Genomic DNA, 20375 nt, shown 5'->3' on the forward strand with positions numbered 1-20375 from the left:
CTTACTCTAATCTTCTATCCACCCTATCTTTTGCGAATTCCGTTTCTCTCTCTGTCTTTCTTTCTCTTACAAAAGAAGCGCAGAAGCATTCAACGCTCAAACTAGTCGACAGTCTTGGCTCGTCCTCCGTGCCGTGTTTATATATAAGTGGACTTTCGTTAATATTTCATTATATAAATATACAATATACAATCTCTTAAAATACGATCGAAAGAGCCTTCAGTGTAATATATATTTGATTGTTTATTTGAATTTTCGTATTTTGTAATCAATCAAAGATCTTTAAAGACAAGGTAGGTATCTTCTTTAACGGAACATCAGTGTACATTAAAAAAAAATTAGAATCAGTACTTACTTTCCACAATAAATGTTGTCTAAATAGCAATTTGAGGTACAAAGTTGGATCAGCAAATAATATATAAAACAGTCTAGTGATGAAAAAGATAGAAAAAAAAAGAAAGAAAGGGGAAAAAGAGAAATAACATAAATTATATTTCTGTAAGAGATCATTGATAAAAATACATACAGTACGAAGAAAAAGAAGAAGAAGAGATTGAAGGTCAATAGTTTATATCGAAGATATCATTAAGAGCACGTGGCACGTGTGGACTTGGAAAGTTTTCGACTACCGGTACAGTGATCGACATTGAATCGATGGAAACGAGCGCAGGAAGCGCCTCTTACGATATTCATTATTCGCGAAATTCAAAATTATCGTGGAAAGAAAAAGAAGTACAATTAGAAGTAGTAAAAGGAAAGATCCAAAGTTCATTAGTCGAAATGAATCAACAAATCGTTATTCACGTTTTATCGTTAAGGTGAAATTATGAGAAAATTTTCGCAAAATAGAAAAAGCATTTTAATGAGATGAAAGAAATACAATTATTTATTTTATTATTTTTTAATAAACCTTTATCCATTTGCAACAGCGATGGAATTGCCAAAGTTTATATATAGTTTACTCGCAGTTTTTATTCATATATAATAATTAAAATGAACAATAGAGTAAATGCAAATCCAAAAAGATCATTAATATTGAGTTCAACAAAGCTTCCGATTTGATGATGATAAAGTCGACAAAGGGGAAAACTATCGAATTAAAATCTTGATGGTTGTCGGAAGATGATGGTTTGTCTAAATCTATATTGTCAATATTACGATACATAATTATTAATAACGATGGATAGCAACAATGGTCTTTGGATTTTTGGTTACGGGTCTCTTTGCTGGAACCCCGGTTTCGAGTATACTAAAAGTACAACTGGTTTTGTAAAAGGATTTGCCAGACGATTTTGGCAAGGAAACACAACTCATCGTGGTACAACGGAGAAGGTAAGTTCGGCAACTATTTCTACAACGTTGTATTTATCATCTTATGACGTCAATGATCACGCTCGTGAATATTTTACAAATATAATGTTCTCTTCTAAGAAATTGCATAAAGGTCGATTCACACATAATAATTCATTTCGGTCAAAATGATTATAACATCATTGTATGTATTTTAAATGTACACGTTCACAGATTTCCATTGTCTCATTGCTAGTTCAATCACCGATCCGATCATACACAATTCCTCTAATGTAAATTACGAAGATTGAATTGAGATCGAATTGAAATGTGTGAATCGAACTTACCATGTTATGCGGCATCTAATTTTTTTTCTTTTCTTTTTTCTTGTAAATTAATACATTTCTTTTTCAACAGATAATAATAAGGATTGTTTATTCAAATTTTTTGTGTTTGTGTGCATGATCAAATTGTATAAAAAATAATAATTAAAATTTTATCGCATCGTAGTGCTTTTATCAATTTTATTTCGTTCGTTATTTCGTCGATATATTTTTACATAATTTCTTATCTGACATTTTAAAGTATATGAGATCGATTAGAATACCGCCTATGATATGACTTTTATATATATATATATATATTTTTTTTTTCTTTTGTTTTTAATATAAAATTCCGACAAATCATTGCAGTTATACACATTGCAGTTATACATATATAATAATTCTCGTGAATATCTTCTATGATATAACTTTTATATATTTTTTTTTCTTTAATATATAATTCCGATGAAACGCTTCATTTTTATATAATAACAATAATTCTCGTGAAATTTGAGCGAATTTTTTTCATAATCTTACATTATTCCACGTTATATCATTCGGTCTTTCAGATGATAAAATTAATCTATATAAGATTGACTGAAAGTCTAAATGTACATTAATAATTAAGGACAAGATTTTTTTTCTTTTTTTATTATCAGAAAGAACAAAAATTTACTAGAAATAAAAATCATGACGCCGATATCGATATAATTAAAAAATCATTTGTATTCGTTTAACGATGATATTATTTTTACATTTCTATTAGATATTTAATATTGCATTACAAATATAATAATACAAATAGACTTGATAGAGGAATAATAAAATTAAATAAATCAATAATGAGCATATTAAAATTCTTTGCATAAATTTTTGTATTAAATAAGGAGAAAGTTGTTGTCTCTTGATAAATATAATAAAACTACCTCTCGTTTATACTAAGCTAAACCAGTTAGAAACCAGTATAAACTGACATCTTTATATGTGTTACTTTTATATTTTCACAGAATATCACACAGACGTGTGTAAACCCACGCGTGTATGTTCACAGTCGAATGATATAAAATACTGCTATGCTATCTTTAACGTTTTTACATGTATGTATATACATACATGTTTTAATTTTTTTTAGATAGTTGATAAATAAACGCGTACATCAGTATGAATGATAGTTGAAATTTATAAAAATAAACAAAAAAATTTGTTTAACAAAATAAGATGTATTTGTTTTTTCAGCCCGGTCGCGTTGCTACTTTGGTAGAACAGAAAGAGGTAAATGAAATCTTATTTGTTCTTTACTTTTTTTTTTAATATTTATAATATAATTTTGACAGATATTTAAAAAAAAATTTAATTTTTAAAATTTTAATAAAACAATATTATATTTATTAATACATATAAAACAATATATATGATACTGTAACTATATGTAATATTTATTTGAAACAATGATTATCATATAAAATCTGTATATTGTAATTATATATTTTATTTATTAACAGGGAATCGTTTATGGTCGAGTTTTTCAAGTAACAAACAGCACGGCTTTACCTTATTTACAAAAAAGGGAATGTTCCTTAGGTGGATATCTCACAATTATTTCGACGTTTCACACTCGTGACGAAAACAGTAGCTTTCCAGTAATTATTTATATAGCCACTAAAGAGAATCAACATTGGCTTGGGGAGGCATCGCTACGTAGCATAGCAAAACAGATTACAGAATGTTCAGGATCAAGTGGACACAACGTTGAATATCTCTTACGGTAAAAAACAAAAAATATCTCATTATATGTTTATAATAATTACAAAATGATCATTTTAGCAATTAAATTAAAAAGGAATGTTAATTCACATATATATACAGGATGTTCCAGGTTATTTTACTACCAAACTCTGCTAATATGTTTTAGAAATAAGAAAAAAGGTACATATGAACATAAACTTACAAATGCTTTATTAAAAAGTTATAAAAAAATAACATTTTTATTATCAATATGGTACTGTAAAACGACGACGTATTGTACTTTTTTAACTATTATTATTCCGTTATATTATTGTATTTCAAAATGTCTACCATTTATATTAAATTTGAATAGCCGTTGAAAGATCTAATTTTATATGGATATTTTTTATTACTATACATGATTATTTTAACCTTTTAAACGTTGCTTCATCGGTCCATAGTACCCTTAATAGAAAATGATTATTTTTATCGGCTGCATAAAACGTGCCATTCACAAAATTGTAGTCACTTTTATTCTCTTTTAATGTTTATTGTTCACACGACGAATATGATATCGTATTAATAATAAAAATACACATTATCATTTTATTTAATTTTTGTTATAACTTTTTAATAAAGTATTTATATAACATTTATTTTTTATTTCTACTCATAAAACATATTGGTGATACACAAGCTGATACAGCCTGTATATAATAATAATTAAAAGAACAATATATATATATATATATATATATATATATATAATTATTGTAATATTGTAATATTGTAATTATTTTCAAAAATCATATTAGCAATTATTTTAAAATAATCGCTAGTATATTTAAATAATACACTTGTTTGAAAATAAATTTGTTTAACTATTAAATAAAATAATTGTTTAAAACTTACTTTTTAAATTTAGATCGGAGTGCAGATATGTTCGTTTAAAATTATTAAAAGAACAATTTTTTTAAATTATTTTTACGTTTCATTACAGATTAGCAGATTTTATGCATAATTATATACCCGAGGCACAAGATGAGCATCTTTTTACATTGGAATTGTTCGTACGATCGATTATAAAGGAGCAAAATATGTGTTTAACTACCCTAATGGGAAATAGAGAATTCGTCATCGACCTTGAAAATGCCGAACAGGATCAGTTGGAAGCGGATCGTGATAATGCGAATGTTCACAATGATGTCAATCGTGCTATGGAAAACTCTTTCCAATATGCATCTAGAGTACCACCTCAGACATTGCGTTGTCTTAAAATGTAATAAATTAAGTGAAAGAATTATTTTAAATAACGATTTAACAACAATCTAATAGAGAATGGAGACTTCTTCTCGTTATGCTTAATAGAAAATAAGAAAAATAATTACTTTTATGCATTTGACAATCATTTATTTCATTATAATATAATAAATAAATAAATTTATTCATTACCGATAAGCACTGATAACTTATGCTATATATATATATATATATATATGAGATATTTTATATATATATAAAATATTTATATACATACATACATACATATATTTGTACATAAATTATAATTTAATCGATTTAAACGATGAATATTTCTGGTAGCTAACAATTAAATATTAATTCTAATTTTATATAATCTATATATTGCTTCAACATCTTCAAGTTGAAAATAATATTATTATTATACAAGTATATAATTTTGTATATCGATAATTGCATTGTACGTCATCATAATGCGATACGAAAAATCTTTTGTGAAATATTATTGTAGTTTAAAATAAAACCAGGAATTAATTCTACATTGCTTACGGGCTCTATTAATACCTATTCTCTTTTTCTCTTTACTTGAATTTCTTACTTTATAATATTTATTTACTTTACATATTTGTAAAAGATATCTTGTATATCACATTAACAGATTTTACAATCTAAATAAAACAATAAAGTTAAAATAAAAATTTTGAGATTTTATTATTAAAGAAAATTATTTTAAACATTTATCATATCCATTAAAGTAATCAATATATGAATTGTTTAAAAAAGAGAAATAACCAGATTTGTTTAAATATTACATCGATATTAACGCAACATAAATACAGAATATTCTGTTGCATTATTTTAATCTACTCAATTTCGATGAGAAAAAAATTTCGATGTCAGTTAATTTCAAATCCACAAGTCACTACTCTACTTGAGGAGAAACGTCGCAGCTCTCTTTATTTATGCTCATATTTTCAAATACTGCAAATGTATTACATGTAAAATTATGTATTATAATTCATGAATACATAAAACTAATGTTTAAATTAATTCGAGTTGTAAAAGTGTTTACATAATGCACCTGTTGAAACACTATATATCTATAAACAATTTCTTTTTAATTTCATTTTTAATGAATTTATTTCGATAAAATAATAAATAGAAGTAAATCATTAAATATTATAAAATTAATCTTTTAAAAGAAATATATAATTTAAAAAATCTTAAACGATAAAATATTAAAAAGTTAATGAAAAGATCTCAAATAATATAAAAACAGTGTTCACAAAATTTTCATTATTTCCATATACTTACTCGTGTCTGCCAAGATTAACTGTTTCGGCGAAAAATGAGTTTTGTTAACAAGAAAACATCAGGGACAAGGAGTTCTCGAATACTTCTCTTTTATGTAAACACGACCACTAGATAGCACCTTTGTATTTTTGCTAAATTTAATAATGTCAATTCTTATTATTGAATAGCTCCATGGATATATTGTAACGAACGTTGTGGTTTTTATTTTCATTACTAGATGACGCCATGATTTAACGTCGACTTATTAATTCTGGTTATAAGATAGCTTTATGCGATACTAGTAATGTTCTTTTTTGATAAACTGTATTACTATTCTACATTTCTATTCCCATACTTAATTCATTCATTATCTTTTGCTCGAAGCATGTGTGACTTCAGTGACAAGTATAGAAGAATATGAAATATAAGCGCAAATGGAGAATATTGCATCACCATGCACTTATGCATCTATTGATGTATAAGACTGCTTAAGCGATGAAAAAACTATAAATGAGTTTCTTATTTCTGTCGATATTTTCATTTGTGGTGAGCAATACTGATTCTACTCTGCAATTGTATGTACTATTATTTAAATATTACTCAATTATATTTGATGTACATTATAGATTGTTTAAATAATTAAAAAGTAATCGAAAATATAAATTATTTCAGCTTAATCGGAAAAAGATAATTTCAATAAAACTATGTAAAGTATAAAAAAATGTATAGACTTAATTATTATAAGTTATTGTTATATAACTATTAATAATTAGTAGAGTTCAGTATAGGATTACAGATATCTTAATGAATGTTAAATAATCGAAAGAATCGTATCGTAAAACCTACACTATTCAAGTATGATATGAAAATCAGTAATGGGTACAAGTTTCTTTTTTTCATCGCAAATTTCAAGGGGCGCCACTTCACAAAATTTATTTTTCACGAAAACGCCAATAATGATGAATTCAAGTATAATTCTTGACCGATTTTGATAAATAAGATTTCATTTTAAGGATGATAGTATGTATAAACTTAGAGATGACTCTTTCGAATTTTTGACAAAACATTTTTATATATATGAATTATTCTAGAAAAAACATTATTTTTTCTCACCATATTTTTCCAAAGAATATAAAATTTCAAAAAATTCGAGTCATATTCTTCTTTAAGAATAGACTCATGTCTCGCCTCATTGTTGACGTAAAAAAATAAAACTAGGGATAATGAACAGTCTTAATTTTTACCGCAAAATGGTGAACTATTGCGATATTATATCTATATGTACACTCCCGGATAAAATAATAGTATTTGTGTGCTATTTTTAACTTAGAATTTCTAAATGTAGAAAATAGCACATAAATGTCATGATATTGGAAGAAAAAATCTGTTATTCTCATTGACTTTCTGAGTAAACAGAAAAAAAGAGATAAATGCTGAAGGTAAAATAATAGCATACTTGAACTTTTTGTTGATATTTTTCAGTAGTTCGTGATCTATCAAATTATCAATATCAAGTGTTACGTTGTTCAAATAAGTTTCGATATGGTTCGTAAAAAGAAATTGAATAAAATCGAGATTTGAAGGATCATTGAAATAAATTTAACTGTTCGTAAAATTTCAAGCATTATTAAAAGAAGTCGTAGAATAATATATAATTTGTTTAATGATCCTGCAAATTATGGGAAGAAAAAAGTTGTGGAAGACCGCCTACATTATCAGAATTGGAAAAACGGACCATTATACGTATCGCCTCGAACTCCATATTAATATCACACGAAATTGCTTGCGAAGCAGGTATCACTGAAATAACAAAAAGAATAATGAGTAATATTTGCGAAAACATGTATTCACTGCAAAAAAGGATCTAGATCGGAATCGGGTACAAAGGCAAAATCGATTTTTATAATTCATTGACGGGAAAATGAATACCCAAAAATATATAAAACTAATTTCAAAACAAATAAATAAGCATGCATAACGAATTACTAAAGGCAAATATATTTTCCTGCATGATTCCTACCATTCATCGAACAAAAGTTGTAGAAACATTTTTTAAAAGAAAAAATGTATCAGTTACGTCATGGCCTGCATGGTTCTCAGATTTGAATATATAATTGTTGAGAACGAAAATTGTTGGGAAGAACTCACGCGTGCCATATACAAGAATGGAAGGCAGTACAATAATGTTCAAGAATTAAAATAATCGATTATCGTAGAATGGAATAAGTTGTTTCAGAATACCATCAAAAAGTTCGAGAAATCTTTACCAAACCGTATGATCGAAATTATAGAGAACAAAGGCGGTTACACACATTATTAATTTCATATTAATTAAGAAGAAAATTTTCTTTTTGTTATAAATATACATATAAATTTTGTTAATGTGCTATAATTTCGTAAAACGTAAAATTTTTGTTTTCTTTACATATAATAAGTGTTAAAAAGAACGACCTTGTCTTAAATAGATTCTTTCTTTTTGCATCTTGACATTTATGCACTATTTAATATATTTATAAATTCTAAGTTGTCTTTGAAAAATTAAAGATTAAGCACATGTGCTATCATTTTGTCCAGGAGTATATATAGATTACACTAATAATTACAATAAATCTTTGGAATATTTTTCTTATAATAATTTCTAAGTATTTCTTATGCACTTTTACAATATTATATATTTTTAAACATATTACAGAATATTTAAAATATTATAATGATTATTTTTGCTGAAAAGTTATACAAATAATACCTTGTTTAAGTGATACTTTGAATCTCGTTAATTATAAGTAATGCTTTTATAATTAATAATTAAATTTTAATGTTAACTTTCTTTTCTATAAAAATAGTATACAGACAAAACCTATTAGTGCTTATTATTAATGATAGTAAAATTCCCTTTAATCTTTATTTTGAACAATACTACAATATCATTTAACAAAAGACGTTATATACTTATATTTTATTTAATATTTTATTATAAATGCATTTTTCATTGCAAATCAAGTTGTAGAATTAACTAGGATAATTATATCTTTTATAAGTACAATAAACCCGGCATCAAATATATATTACAAGTAATAAACGTATTTGTCTAATCAATTATTATTTAATGAATAATATGTCAGCTTGATTAAAAATATTTTGTTATAGGAGGATCTATCATGATTAAAATATTGTAATTAAATTATTTAATTAAAATTAGGAAACTATTACCACATATAATAAATAGTATAAAACATTTATATAATATATATTATATATTAAATATATATATTATAATTTATATTATAAATTATAATATATATATTAAAATTCAATATTATACGCTATTGAATAATCTTCGTATATTCAAAGAAAATAGACGCGTTTGGTCAATTCCAAATCTATATTTACAATGTTCGTGCGCTTCCTCTTATTGAAAACATGCAATATTTGATAAACTCCGGGATTATTCGAATGTTCATATAAATATGCTTGTATAAGTTAATATATGTATTATAAATGAAATTTATACAATTTACATAACGATTAGTGAATAATTATACCTTTCTTATATACTATATATATTTTTTGAATATTTTATATATTTTTAATTAATCCTGCAATTTATCAGATATTACACACATGCTCATAAAGTTTAAACTCTAAAGTGAAAGATAATTGGCGTTAGAATGTAATAATTCAAATATTTGCATATTTTTCTGATACAAACAAATTGATGTGATATTTTGACAATAAATTCTGTCAGTCAAATACCAAGATAGCTACAAAATATAAATGCTGCACAAATACTCAGGATTATCAGCAACATGCCGAGCCAAAATGGTATTGTATCTGAAATGCATATAATTTATGTAAGATTATTAATTTCCTTTATTTAAACTGAAACTAAAAAGTTGACAACTATTTTGCTACTTACGTCTAAATGGTATACTGTGTATACAAATTCTGTTATCTATAGAAATGCTAATTACTGAAGTTTCTGAATTACTAGTGATGGGTGGTCCATCTAATTTTGTGGGTAAAAACTCTAAGCCAGTTACAAACATATTGTGTGCTCCAGGTACATGCAGTACTCTTCTTAAGCTGAAAGCTACGTATATGTCTACACTACCAGAAAACATTGTTCCAACAGCTACAAATTTTCCATCATCAGAGACTGCTAAAGCAGATAAAGTTTCCTTGTAAATAATAAATTTGATTATATTTCCAGATTCTGTATCCCATAATTGAAGAAAACTTGGATCTTTTCCCATAGTTGCATTAGAAAGAAGAAATAGTTGATTCAATAATTTATTTTCTTCTGATATTCTAAATCGACATCTTTTGTACATATATTTTGTATTATTTGGAGTATTCCACGTGAGTTCTTTATTTAATGAACCACTGGCAACGTCCCATAAAATTGCTTTACCATCTTTAGCTATAGTTATCAATGAATTATTATCTGGGCTAAAATCAATATCATCTATTTCTTTTTGATGTGCTTTTAAATCATGCAATTTTTGCAATTGTGGAAATTTCCATATTCTTATGCAACTATCTGTACCACCAGTGGCCATAAATTTTCCATTGAAACTTATACGAACTATTCTTTGTAATGATTCATCTTCACTAAATTAATAAAAAAACAAATATATTAGATATAAAAACAAATTAGAAAATAAGATAGGCTTAATAAGAAATTAATTACCTAAAATCTGTTTGAACACTATCAATAGGTTTTATAATTAACTGTAACTTTTTGCACTTAATATTATAATTATCATCTTTAATTTCTTGTATTTTTCCCTTCGTTGTCCACTCTTCTTCAATCTTTTCATTAATTTTTCTATTTCTGACATTATCCTTTGTTATATTGCCAGCCTTTTTAATTACTTCTCCATTTTCTACATTTATTATTTTAGTGTTTACATTATACAACTGACAGTGATTCTCTTGACCAGCTAGTATCCATGACCTTTTCTCATTATTATACGTAGCACAGTTCATGACTACAGTAGGACCTGTTTCATGTCTTGTAACTTCTTCGGCAAGAAATTGTACTCCATCATGAAGAAGTTCAAATATTTCCTATAATATGGTAGATTTTTATATATTTAAATAATTTAAATTATATTATAAAAAGGGGAAAATATAGAAACTGAATCTTACAAATCCATTTGCAACTCCAGTTTTTGAGGATCCACCACCACCTCCAACTAGTATATGTCTACTAGTCAACATTTGCAGAGTGTAAAGAGGAAAGTTAACCCTAGCTAAGAGACCAGCTTTATTTCTTCTAGGAGCCATTGTGTATTTATATCCTTTAAGTAAATGGCTGTTTTTTACAAAATTTGACCACTGACTATTCAACTATCTAATAAAACATATAATTAACAATACTAAAAGTTCCACGTTTCATAGATGTGACTCATTGCAAATTTGTGAAAATCTTAACCTTGTTTAACTCACAATATAAAGATAAATTTTAAAAACAATCTCAGATATAATCAATAAATTACATACGATTAAATATAAATAAATATCGTTTAATACGTTGTTTACAAGAAAAATATTGACAAAATATTTTGATATGAACACGTATTCAATCTTTCGTTATTAGTTTTATCATTTCATCAAAAGATCGCGACACTAACAAGTTCTCTTTAGAGAAAGTAGAAAAATACATAATATGAATAAAATGATAATTAAATATAGGTTAGTTCTTTTAAATAATAAATAAACTGCAATTATGTATTATTTAATTACAATATTGTTTAATTATATTGAAATCGTATATAATAAATACAAATTTTACTTCAATTATTATTATTAATTTTAATGGTACGATTTATTTTATTAGGAAAATTCTAATTTTTCAAATTTGTTACTTTCAGTGTTCTTAAAAATGTTTATTTGTTCTTTACAAGTATTAATCTCTGCTATATCTGTCAAGGTAGACGCTCTTGACAAAGAAGGATCAAAATCCGATTCCATTAAAGAATATTTATGAAGTTGAGAAACTTGTGAACATCTGAAAGAAATTAATGGGGACATCGTTGATATAGTTTGAGTGGATAAGGAATTGTTCTTATCGACATTATTCGATTTTTCAAATTGTAAAGAGGAGGATATTCTTTTAGAAGTGCTTGAATCTGTTTGCTTTTTCGGTGATTCATCTGAATTATACAATAATTTAGAAGTTGTATTTATCAGAGTTGTTAACTTGCGACCGGCTTCATTTATTTTAAAAGGAGACGTATGTGTCGAACATGTAACATAGCTCGGATTTTGTTTAATTGTATTTAAATCAATATCTTTTCTGAACCAAGATTGTCCTCCTAATATTTCTTTTTGATTTTCATCAGTAATATCTCTAAATTGTTTATTTGAATTCTGTATTATATTTGTATCTTTTGTCAGATTTGTTTCCATCATAACATTTGTATTAACGTCGAAATAAATTGTTATATCATTTTCTCGATTTGTAGAGGAGAGCTCTATATTGTGCCAATTTAAATTAGACATTTGAACTGATTCAAAAGTTTCCAAAGCTTTGCACAAATCTTTGTCTTCTTGTTGCATTTTTTTAAATTCGTCTGTGTTACAAACATCAAGTTCATGTATAAGACCGACGATATTTTTACGATTGAATTCGTTATTTTCTATGAGTTTATACATTTCTGCAACACGATCATAACATGTCTTTTCCCATGAATTTGGTTCCATAAAATAATCATCTCTCTAAAAGTAATAAACATAATTATCAATAATTAATATTTTAACCTCTTATTAAAAATCACTTTGATTATTGTTATCTTCTTACTTTTATTATTGTAACTTCTTTTTTTACGTATTCTCGAGCTTTGGTAGTGATAGAAACTGGAAGACCTGATACTTCGGCTAATGCAATACCATAATTATCTGTAGGAGTTACACCTACCATTAATTTATGTGTATATATTAATCGAGCTTCGTCTAAACCTTCCATGTATTTAGTTTCAGTCTTGAAACAATGACTGTTAATTAATTAATATATTAGTATTTCTAGAAATAAATTTTAAAAGAATTAAAAAAAGAAAAAGAAAAAAATAACGTACTTCGTAACATTATAATATATTTCAGCTAATTTAGTGAGATAACGAAAATGCGTCGCACTGAAGGTAAACGCGGTGGTAATTAATAGTTTTTCGCATATTGCCCACGTAATAGATGAACCTTCTTCAACGGTGGTACCTCTACAAAGCTCATCTAAGATCACTAATGATTTAGATGTAATTGATTGTAGAATGTATTGGGCTTCTTTCATCTGAAAAAAATTTAATTAATTCATTTTATGCATATAACATAAATAACGATTTTTAAATCGAATTATTTATCTACCTCAACAACAAATGTAGAAGCATTATATTCTATGTCATCGCGAAAACATATCCTACAAAATATACGATCGGTAATTCTAAATTCCGCTCTTCTTGCTGGAACGTAGCAACCAATCTAAAAAAAATGATTTAATTATAATTAATAAATAAAATATTTAATAATTATATATCTATATTTATATTTATATATTATATATCTATGTACTACCTGTGCCATAATATGTAATAAAACTATTTGTTTCAAGTAAATTGATTTACCACTCATGTTAGGTCCAATTATGGTATGATGATTGTAAGGTATCGATGCTCTCTATAATATCATTAAAATTATATTAACACAATGATATATTTGATATATCATTGATAATACACAATGATATAAAAGTATATTAACACAATGAGATATTTTATATTAAAATTTATACCACGTCATTAGGTACAGGTCGTTCTGTTCCGAATATTCCCATTATAGGATGTAATGAATCTATAAGTTCTAATCTTGGTCCAAAAATTGGTTGTACATATTCAGGAGATGAACTGATATGAGCTAAAGAGATTATTAAATCTAATTCTGCAACATCAGCACTTAGTTGATAAAGACAGCCGATGTGTTCGCGAATGTTTACAAGCAAATCATTTAAAATTCTGCAATTTTCATTTTAATTTTATATTACACTAATATAATACATAGAGAAAGAGAGAGAGAGAGAGATTTGTATATTAAATCATTTTATTTAACATGCTATTAAAAAAGACTTACGTGTTGCTCATTATATGAAGATCTTCGCAAGCAATTTTACATTGATGACTTAATACTAATAATTTGTTTGTTGTCATAGAATAGGTGTTTTTATTTTTTTGTACCTGTTTAAAAATAAAATGTGAACATGAAAAATGATACGTAAGAATTTAAGCATCTATATAATTTATTTACTTGAACGAATTCCGATGATAAATCGGAGGGTCGGAAATCCGAATGTCGAGATATTTCTGCTAAAATATAAAATCCTAAAGATGAGTTGCATTCCAGTGATAAATTCATTTTATATTGTATCGCTAAGTTTTCCACCAGAGCTGAAGAAATATTAGGAAAAATATCATGTTATACGAAGGAAGAATAGATATTAAATGCTTTAAAGTGTATTTTTAATAAGCGATCATACTGACTTTTCATATCACTTATAAGTTCGCAATATGTTTGTCGAGCAATATCCAATAAATCATTAATGCCTGGTTTAATAGCAAAACATCGTTGCATGTTCGATGATGTATATCCTACTAGAGATCTTGCATCAGGATGTATTATTTCTAAAATTTTATTTTTCATTATTTCGAATTGTGAATTCTCTAAATTCTGAAAATATGTACCAAAATAAATCTAAAGTCGTTCGTAATAATCCAATTAAAATCATAAAATTTAAATAAAAATAATACTTTTCGAACTTTAGTAAAAAATAGAGCTCGACCACTTTCAAGTGCTTCTCGCAATTCTGGCACAATATCAAGGGAATTTTTTAAGAGAAGCACATAATTTAAATTTCTCTCTGCATTTTGTACAGTATTGTGTTGTGAAGTCATCATAGAGAGACTCAAAAGACGATCCGCGCCATATAATCTTCTTACAAAAGGCTAAAGAAAAAAGCACGATTGTATAATAAATAATTATAATTATCGCCACGAGTATAATAATAATATATCCAATAGAAATTGATTACCTGAACGAGATTGCATAATGAGCGATTCGATACTAACTCAGTAATGCTACTTTGACGTTCTATTATCATTTTCTCATCACAAAGAGGTTGTAAAATAGATGCTCTTAAAAGTCTTCTACCCATTGGTGTAACGCAATGATCCATAGAACTCAAGAGGCTAGCATTTGCTTGACCACATTGAGACACAACTAATTCTAAACTCTGTGCACTTTCTATGTCTATAATAAAACGGAAAAAAAAATTAAATATAAATACAGAATATACAAATATTTGATTTTTATATTGTAATCACCTATAATAGTTGTATTGGGTGAGCCTTGAAACTCAATTCTGATCGATTTTGGTGCGTAAACGATATGTTGAATAAATTCGATGTATTTCAATAAAGCTGATACTGATGCTAATGCGTAATATCTACAATATAGATATTAGATATTAAATATTTGTAATTATATTAATTTCATTATATTTTACAGACAAATTTCGATATTTACTTCTGTTTCAAAAATAATTCCACCGTCGAATATTCTTTCGCACAATGAGTTTTTACACGTTCCAATCCGATAGATTCATTAAAATGAATTCTTGATACCGGAGTGATGCATAGATTAGGAAACTTGTCTTTAATAGAACAATACAGTTTATTCCTGTTTCTTCTTTCATTGCACATAGTGTCTGGCATGAGAATCTAAAATTAATATATATCTTGTAAATATATTCTTATATTATTTCATAATTCGCTACTATTATCATACTGACTTCCACTGGATTAAATATATAAATTTTTGTTAAGGTATTGATATATGTCTGATAATCGCTCATTTGACAAAGAATTAAATGCGAATGATGAATATCTATTGCAGCTATTCCGATTTCTCCTCTTGCTTCGCCACGTCCGGATGTTACTGCTACATTGTGTAATCAGAAAATTTGAAACATTTAAATACTCCTAACGATAGGCAACATTTATATATGTATATATAGAACTCTGTATGCATATATTTATGTATATATGTACATAAGCATTTATTCGTACATGAATGTTATGTTTATATATTGTCAAGAGATATACTATAATTAGTTTTAAAACTTGACCGCCGGATGGAATTGGCTATATGTCTAAAATAATTTATTTTTTTATGAGAGAGAGAGAGAGAGAGAGAGAGAGAGAGAGAAATATGGTGTAAAATACAAAATAAAATAAAATTAAATCGTAGAATATATTATTAATATATTTCACACTTTGTTGTATAGTTTTTTATTAAATTACCAAGTATTACGCAAGATTCCGTGGAAGTGTTGCTTCCTGGCGTTCTCGTGGCATTTGATCTATATGTGAAATAATTATAAAGAAATCTTATTGTATAAAAAAAACATATAAAAAGATTATGATTAAACTTTTGATTACCCTAAACTTCCTTTACGAGTTGAACTTGGGAGAAAAGACGATATGGATGCACTTTTTAACGTGCGATAGGTTGTAGTTTTCAAAGTATTCGAATTCGAGGGGCATAAATCGATCAATGGCTTTCTAATTCCAAAATCAAAGCCTATTGAATTATCGATGAAAAATTAATTAATATATGATACGTTCTTCTGGTCGATTTACAAAAATGAAAGAAGTTTTTACATACGATATTTTGGCAAAACATTTGCTATTATTTCTCCTAATTTTCCCCATCTTCTACTTCTAGCTCGTCTTCTTGACGGAGCCGCATCATTACGTATAACATTCATTTTAATCTATCTCCCTGTTACAGATAGTTAATAACGAGAAGGATCAATTTAATTTCGGCGAGTAATTGTATATATACAATTACTTTGTCTGCTTAACAATAATTTTATCGAACAATGCAGACAAATCAATTTATTGCACTCCAAAATAATATAAGTATATAAAATTAATATAGTACTCGCGTAATTATAATTACAAATTGAAATTATTTTGGGTATACGACGAATCCACGTTTCAATTGACGACCATATTAGATCGCCATATTTGGCGGGATAATATTTGAATTTCAAACAAATTCACTTGAGTAGTAAAACTTAAAGATATCTGTGTCTCTCATAGGAAGATTTTATTTACAAATTTAATGCCTTTATCCGTCCAACGTTACAGAGTTCTGCGAACAACAGACTTAAGCAATAATTAATAAATAACACAATCACAAATACTATTGTTTTGTAATAAATATTATACCGTCGGCCCTCGAAATTTAATTACATTTGTATTTACACTTGATTCCTAAGTGCTACTTCAACATGAACTTCCACATAAGTGGAATTCAAGGGCCAGTTTGAGCGACTCATGTTTGCTCTTGGATGTATCGAAAATGCAGGGCAAGAATCGATAAAGATCTTAAGAAGTTTCAAAATCTACTTGTAGATATTTTTGCTTCTATAACCCTCGAATTATTTTAGAGTAAATCAGAGTACTCATTCTGGTCCCCAGTCACTCGTCTCCTTAAATCACATATGCGAAAATGTCGATAGAATTTTCGCATGTGATTAAGAAAATGCATTAATGAGTTTGTTTTCTATTGGAGATACATAACCGTCAAGGTGATTGCCAGATCTGCGCGTATATCAAGGACACAATCCCTCTAAGAGAATATTTAAAGTGAAAAAAAATCGGCAAGAGACAAATCTTACCATCACTTCGAAAATATGTGTTTATATATGACGTAGTTTGTGTGAAAGCTTAACATGAAACTAACTTTAAAGAACGCGATATTATTTGTGTACATTGGTCTTTTAGAATACAACTGCAATATAGTCGATTTTATATGGCGAACGCGATTTAGACATATAACAGTAGATGTCAAATTCTTGTTGCAAGCTTCCCTTTTTGATTCCAAAGCATGCGTATTTATGATTTCCATAAGATTAAAATGTATTAACTTGAAATTATTTGTAAAACATTTCCTATCTTCGTATATTATTGAGAACTTCGAGTTCTCTTTCGTAAATTAGATTTCTTTATATATTTTTAGAACAGACGTTTACCATATTATTCTCTCGGTATATATATAAACTTAAGCCTTTACTAGACTATAAAATACCATAACAGCAGTCTCGCACGTAGATTAAAATAATCTTGATTACAAACTATGCAATACGCGTCGAAAATATAGTATAACAATTTGTATAATATGTGTATAGATAGACGCGTAATCATTTTTATCACATGGTGTATACTTTTATGTGAGAAGATATAGAATATTAACTAGTTTTTTATTTGCTTTAAAAGCAAGATTTTTTTGAATGGGAAAAGTATAAGATAATATTTTCGAAGATTTACGAATTTCATACTTTCACTATATCATTTACCCTTATATAGATTTAACGTGTGTGTACGTGTAATATGTACAAATTTTTCAACACAGAGACAAATGCATACAAATTCTGCTATTTATGCTAAACATTATATCTTTACAAGGACCTTGTGAAACAAAGCCGAGTTCAACGCTACCGTATATATGCAAGAGGCTCACAAATATGCAAATCGGTTATTAAAATATAAATTTAAAGATAGATTGACGTCACGGTATAAAACTATCCTACCGTTCGTGCGGGCCGCTTATTTTATATATATATATATATATATATATATATATATATATATTATTACTTATTATATACTTATTATATATATATATATATATATGTATATATGTATATATGTATGTATGTATATATACTTTATATACAAAAATTTACTCAATCACAATTCACAAATATGATGTGTTGGATAATTGACACGATATAAATACCAGAAGCAAGATTATTGCTTGCTCTCTTAGAAATATTATATTACTTCTTTGTTTTCTCTTATAAAGTCAAATAAATTTCTTTACCAACGGAATATCATTATATGCGTACTGCATTAATACTCAATGCAGCTATAGCATAATATATAATATAATATAATTTATATAACATAACATAATACAATAATAGCATAAAATGATTTGGTCAGCGTATTAGCATTTCATTCATTCGCAAACGATAAGTGATACACGTGCAAATCCAAAATCAAGAATTCAATTTGAATTTATAAAAATTATTAAAATGTTTAATTTCATTCCTTGAACAAAAGCAATAAAAAATGTTGATTAAAGAATCACTTTTTAAAAAACTGATATCAAAATTCTTTGGCACGGATGAGTAATTTTTTATATGCTTTGCATACCTACATTCGATGAATTTGAAAAAATTTATAATATATTTTGAACAAATTGATAACTATTAGACGATTCGGAGTTTATGTGAAAATATCTGATCAATGTCTGATATCGAATTTGATATGGCTCGTTTAGCGATTAATTACACGTGGCATTATCAATTGAAAGCGATGGCAGGTATTATTTTAATAAAATAGAAGTACCTAGACGTGACTTTCGAGAGGTACTTTGAAAACTTTCGACGCTAAATTGGCGTCTGGCAAGGATTGTGGTCGTGCATTAGTAACATTAAAAACAACATTACTGGGACCACGAAAACTGACTTCGATCAAAAAACTAGTATCTGTTACGTTGACGCGATTAGTACTTAGATCGGGTGAACTTGTTCTCAGTTGACTTTTCTTTGGCTTGTAATCATTTTTAACAACTCTCTCTGCCTCCGATTGTAACTTATTATCAAGCCAGTGAACTTTATCGAAGTCCTTCGTACCACCGACCGTGTGTCTTCTTTTGATTGATCTCTCCGGCATCCCGTTTTTCCTCTTTAATTTCGTAGCACTATCCTTTCTAACAGATTGTCGTCTTTTACTGATATTACATTCTGTCTTCTCCGTTTTAGTCAACGACTCCGATCGCTTCAACTTACTATTAGGCGACTCGGATCTGTCGGAGTGTTTATTTAAACTTTCCGAACGCTTCAGTTTACTATTCGTCGGTGAAGCTAATCTTTCGGAGTGCTTGTTTAAACTTTCGGATCTTTTTAATTTAGAAAAAGTATTTTCCGATCTCTTATTCAATGATTCGGATCTCTTCAATCGTGATCTCTCCTCGGTATTTGTTAATATCTCGAATTTTTCTAATTTGTTTGAATAATTCGAATCGAGTTCTCGATCGTGAACCTTCTTTTCTTCTGTTTTATTTTCCATATCACTAGATTTGCGAAAAGTCGACGATCCATTTCCTTCCTTTGTAGCAGTAATTTGAGCAATATCAATAATTTCTTTCTTTTTGTCATCTTCTTTTTTAGTCGAATCCGTTATCGCGTTAGTTTCTTTCAAATGATTAAGAACGTTTTTCGTTTCCAATTTGATTGCATTTCGATCGTTATCCGGCGTAGTCATTGCTTCTGTATCATGTACTTCGGTAACCGTTGAATCTGTATCTTTTTCTAATGCCTCCTAAGGTCGTACAAAAATAAAAATTAATAAATACCTTTGTCAA

The 20375-nt window shown here is 27.2% G+C and overlaps 4 protein-coding genes across 11 annotated transcripts in view; 1 reads left to right on the forward strand and 3 right to left on the reverse strand.

The window, feature by feature from the left end:
• The first annotated feature begins 27 nt into the window (after nt 1-27).
• Nucleotides 28-5137, forward strand: LOC124422431 (glutathione-specific gamma-glutamylcyclotransferase 1). 3 transcript variants are annotated; one of them, XM_046958834.1, is made up of 6 exons: nt 28-293; nt 383-818; nt 930-1332; nt 2850-2885; nt 3116-3378; nt 4339-5137. In XM_046958834.1, the coding sequence occupies exons 3-6, from the start codon at nt 1180-1182 to the stop codon at nt 4619-4621; spliced, it is 735 nt and encodes a 244-aa protein (XP_046814790.1). In that variant the 5' UTR covers nt 28-293; nt 383-818; nt 930-1179; the 3' UTR covers nt 4622-5137. The 3 variants fall into 3 exon arrangements, with proteins under 3 accessions (XP_046814790.1, XP_046814789.1, XP_046814791.1); XM_046958833.1 differs by having other exon boundaries at nt 383-1332; XM_046958835.1 differs by lacking the exons at nt 28-293; nt 383-818 and adding an exon at nt 2621-2710 and having other exon boundaries at nt 1195-1332.
• A 3988-nt stretch (nt 5138-9125) lies between these two features.
• Nucleotides 9126-11512, reverse strand: LOC124422462 (prolactin regulatory element-binding protein). Its single transcript, XM_046958918.1, has 4 exons — nt 11043-11512; nt 10582-10961; nt 9808-10502; nt 9126-9722 (listed from the first exon to the last, which is right to left on the reverse strand). Exons 1-4 carry the CDS (start codon nt 11178-11180, stop codon nt 9637-9639), a joined length of 1299 nt encoding a protein of 432 aa, XP_046814874.1. The 5' UTR covers nt 11181-11512; the 3' UTR covers nt 9126-9636.
• A 195-nt stretch (nt 11513-11707) lies between these two features.
• Nucleotides 11708-16870, reverse strand: LOC124423209 (mutS protein homolog 4-like). Its single transcript, XM_046960730.1, has 15 exons — nt 16238-16870; nt 15727-15875; nt 15462-15655; nt 15260-15381; nt 14968-15185; nt 14687-14881; nt 14420-14606; nt 14187-14326; nt 14013-14116; nt 13678-13897; nt 13461-13562; nt 13254-13367; nt 12971-13179; nt 12697-12889; nt 11708-12614 (listed from the first exon to the last, which is right to left on the reverse strand). The coding sequence occupies exons 2-15, from the start codon at nt 15787-15789 to the stop codon at nt 11730-11732; spliced, it is 2946 nt and encodes a 981-aa protein (XP_046816686.1). The 5' UTR covers nt 15790-15875; nt 16238-16870; the 3' UTR covers nt 11708-11729.
• A 155-nt stretch (nt 16871-17025) lies between these two features.
• LOC124423206 (rho GTPase-activating protein 21) overlaps nt 17026-20375 on the reverse strand; it is a 29627-nt gene continuing 26277 nt past the window's right edge. For all 6 annotated transcript variants that reach the window (XM_046960715.1, XM_046960718.1, XM_046960719.1 and 3 more), the window contains one exon: nt 17026-20332. In XM_046960715.1, coding sequence (XP_046816671.1) covers nt 19358-20332 — 975 coding nt within the window. In that variant the 3' untranslated portion in view covers nt 17026-19357. The remainder of the gene's footprint in view (nt 20333-20375) is intronic.

This window comes from Vespa crabro, chromosome 3 (genome assembly GCF_910589235.1).
Source record: "Vespa crabro chromosome 3, iyVesCrab1.2, whole genome shotgun sequence".
NCBI classification, from domain to species: domain Eukaryota; kingdom Metazoa; phylum Arthropoda; class Insecta; order Hymenoptera; family Vespidae; genus Vespa; species Vespa crabro.

Excerpts from the sequence above, each read along its gene's own strand:
- LOC124422431 (XM_046958833.1), top strand. The coding sequence starts at position 1,180 with ATGGATAGCAACAATGGTCTTTGGATTTTTGGTTACGGGTCTCTTTGC. Across the intron at positions 1,333-2,849 it reads ATCGTGGTACAACGGAGAAG|CCCGGTCGCGTTGCTACTTT; the intron begins GTAAGTTCGGCA and ends TTGTTTTTTCAG. Across the intron at positions 2,886-3,115 it reads CTTTGGTAGAACAGAAAGAG|GGAATCGTTTATGGTCGAGT; the intron begins GTAAATGAAATC and ends ATTTATTAACAG.
- LOC124423209 (XM_046960730.1), bottom strand. The coding sequence starts at position 15,789 with ATGAGCGATTATCAGACATATATCAATACCTTAACAAAAATTTATATA. Across the intron at positions 15,186-15,259 it reads ACCCAATACAACTATTATAG|ACATAGAAAGTGCACAGAGT; the intron begins GTGATTACAATA and ends GTTTTATTATAG. Across the intron at positions 14,607-14,686 it reads TTTTTACTAAAGTTCGAAAA|AATTTAGAGAATTCACAATT; the intron begins GTATTATTTTTA and ends ACATATTTTCAG.
- LOC124422462 (XM_046958918.1), bottom strand. The coding sequence starts at position 11,180 with ATGGCTCCTAGAAGAAATAAAGCTGGTCTCTTAGCTAGGGTTAACTTT. Across the intron at positions 10,962-11,042 it reads CTGGAGTTGCAAATGGATTT|GAAATATTTGAACTTCTTCA; the intron begins GTAAGATTCAGT and ends ACCATATTATAG. Across the intron at positions 10,503-10,581 it reads AGTGTTCAAACAGATTTTAG|TGAAGATGAATCATTACAAA; the intron begins GTAATTAATTTC and ends TTATTAATTTAG.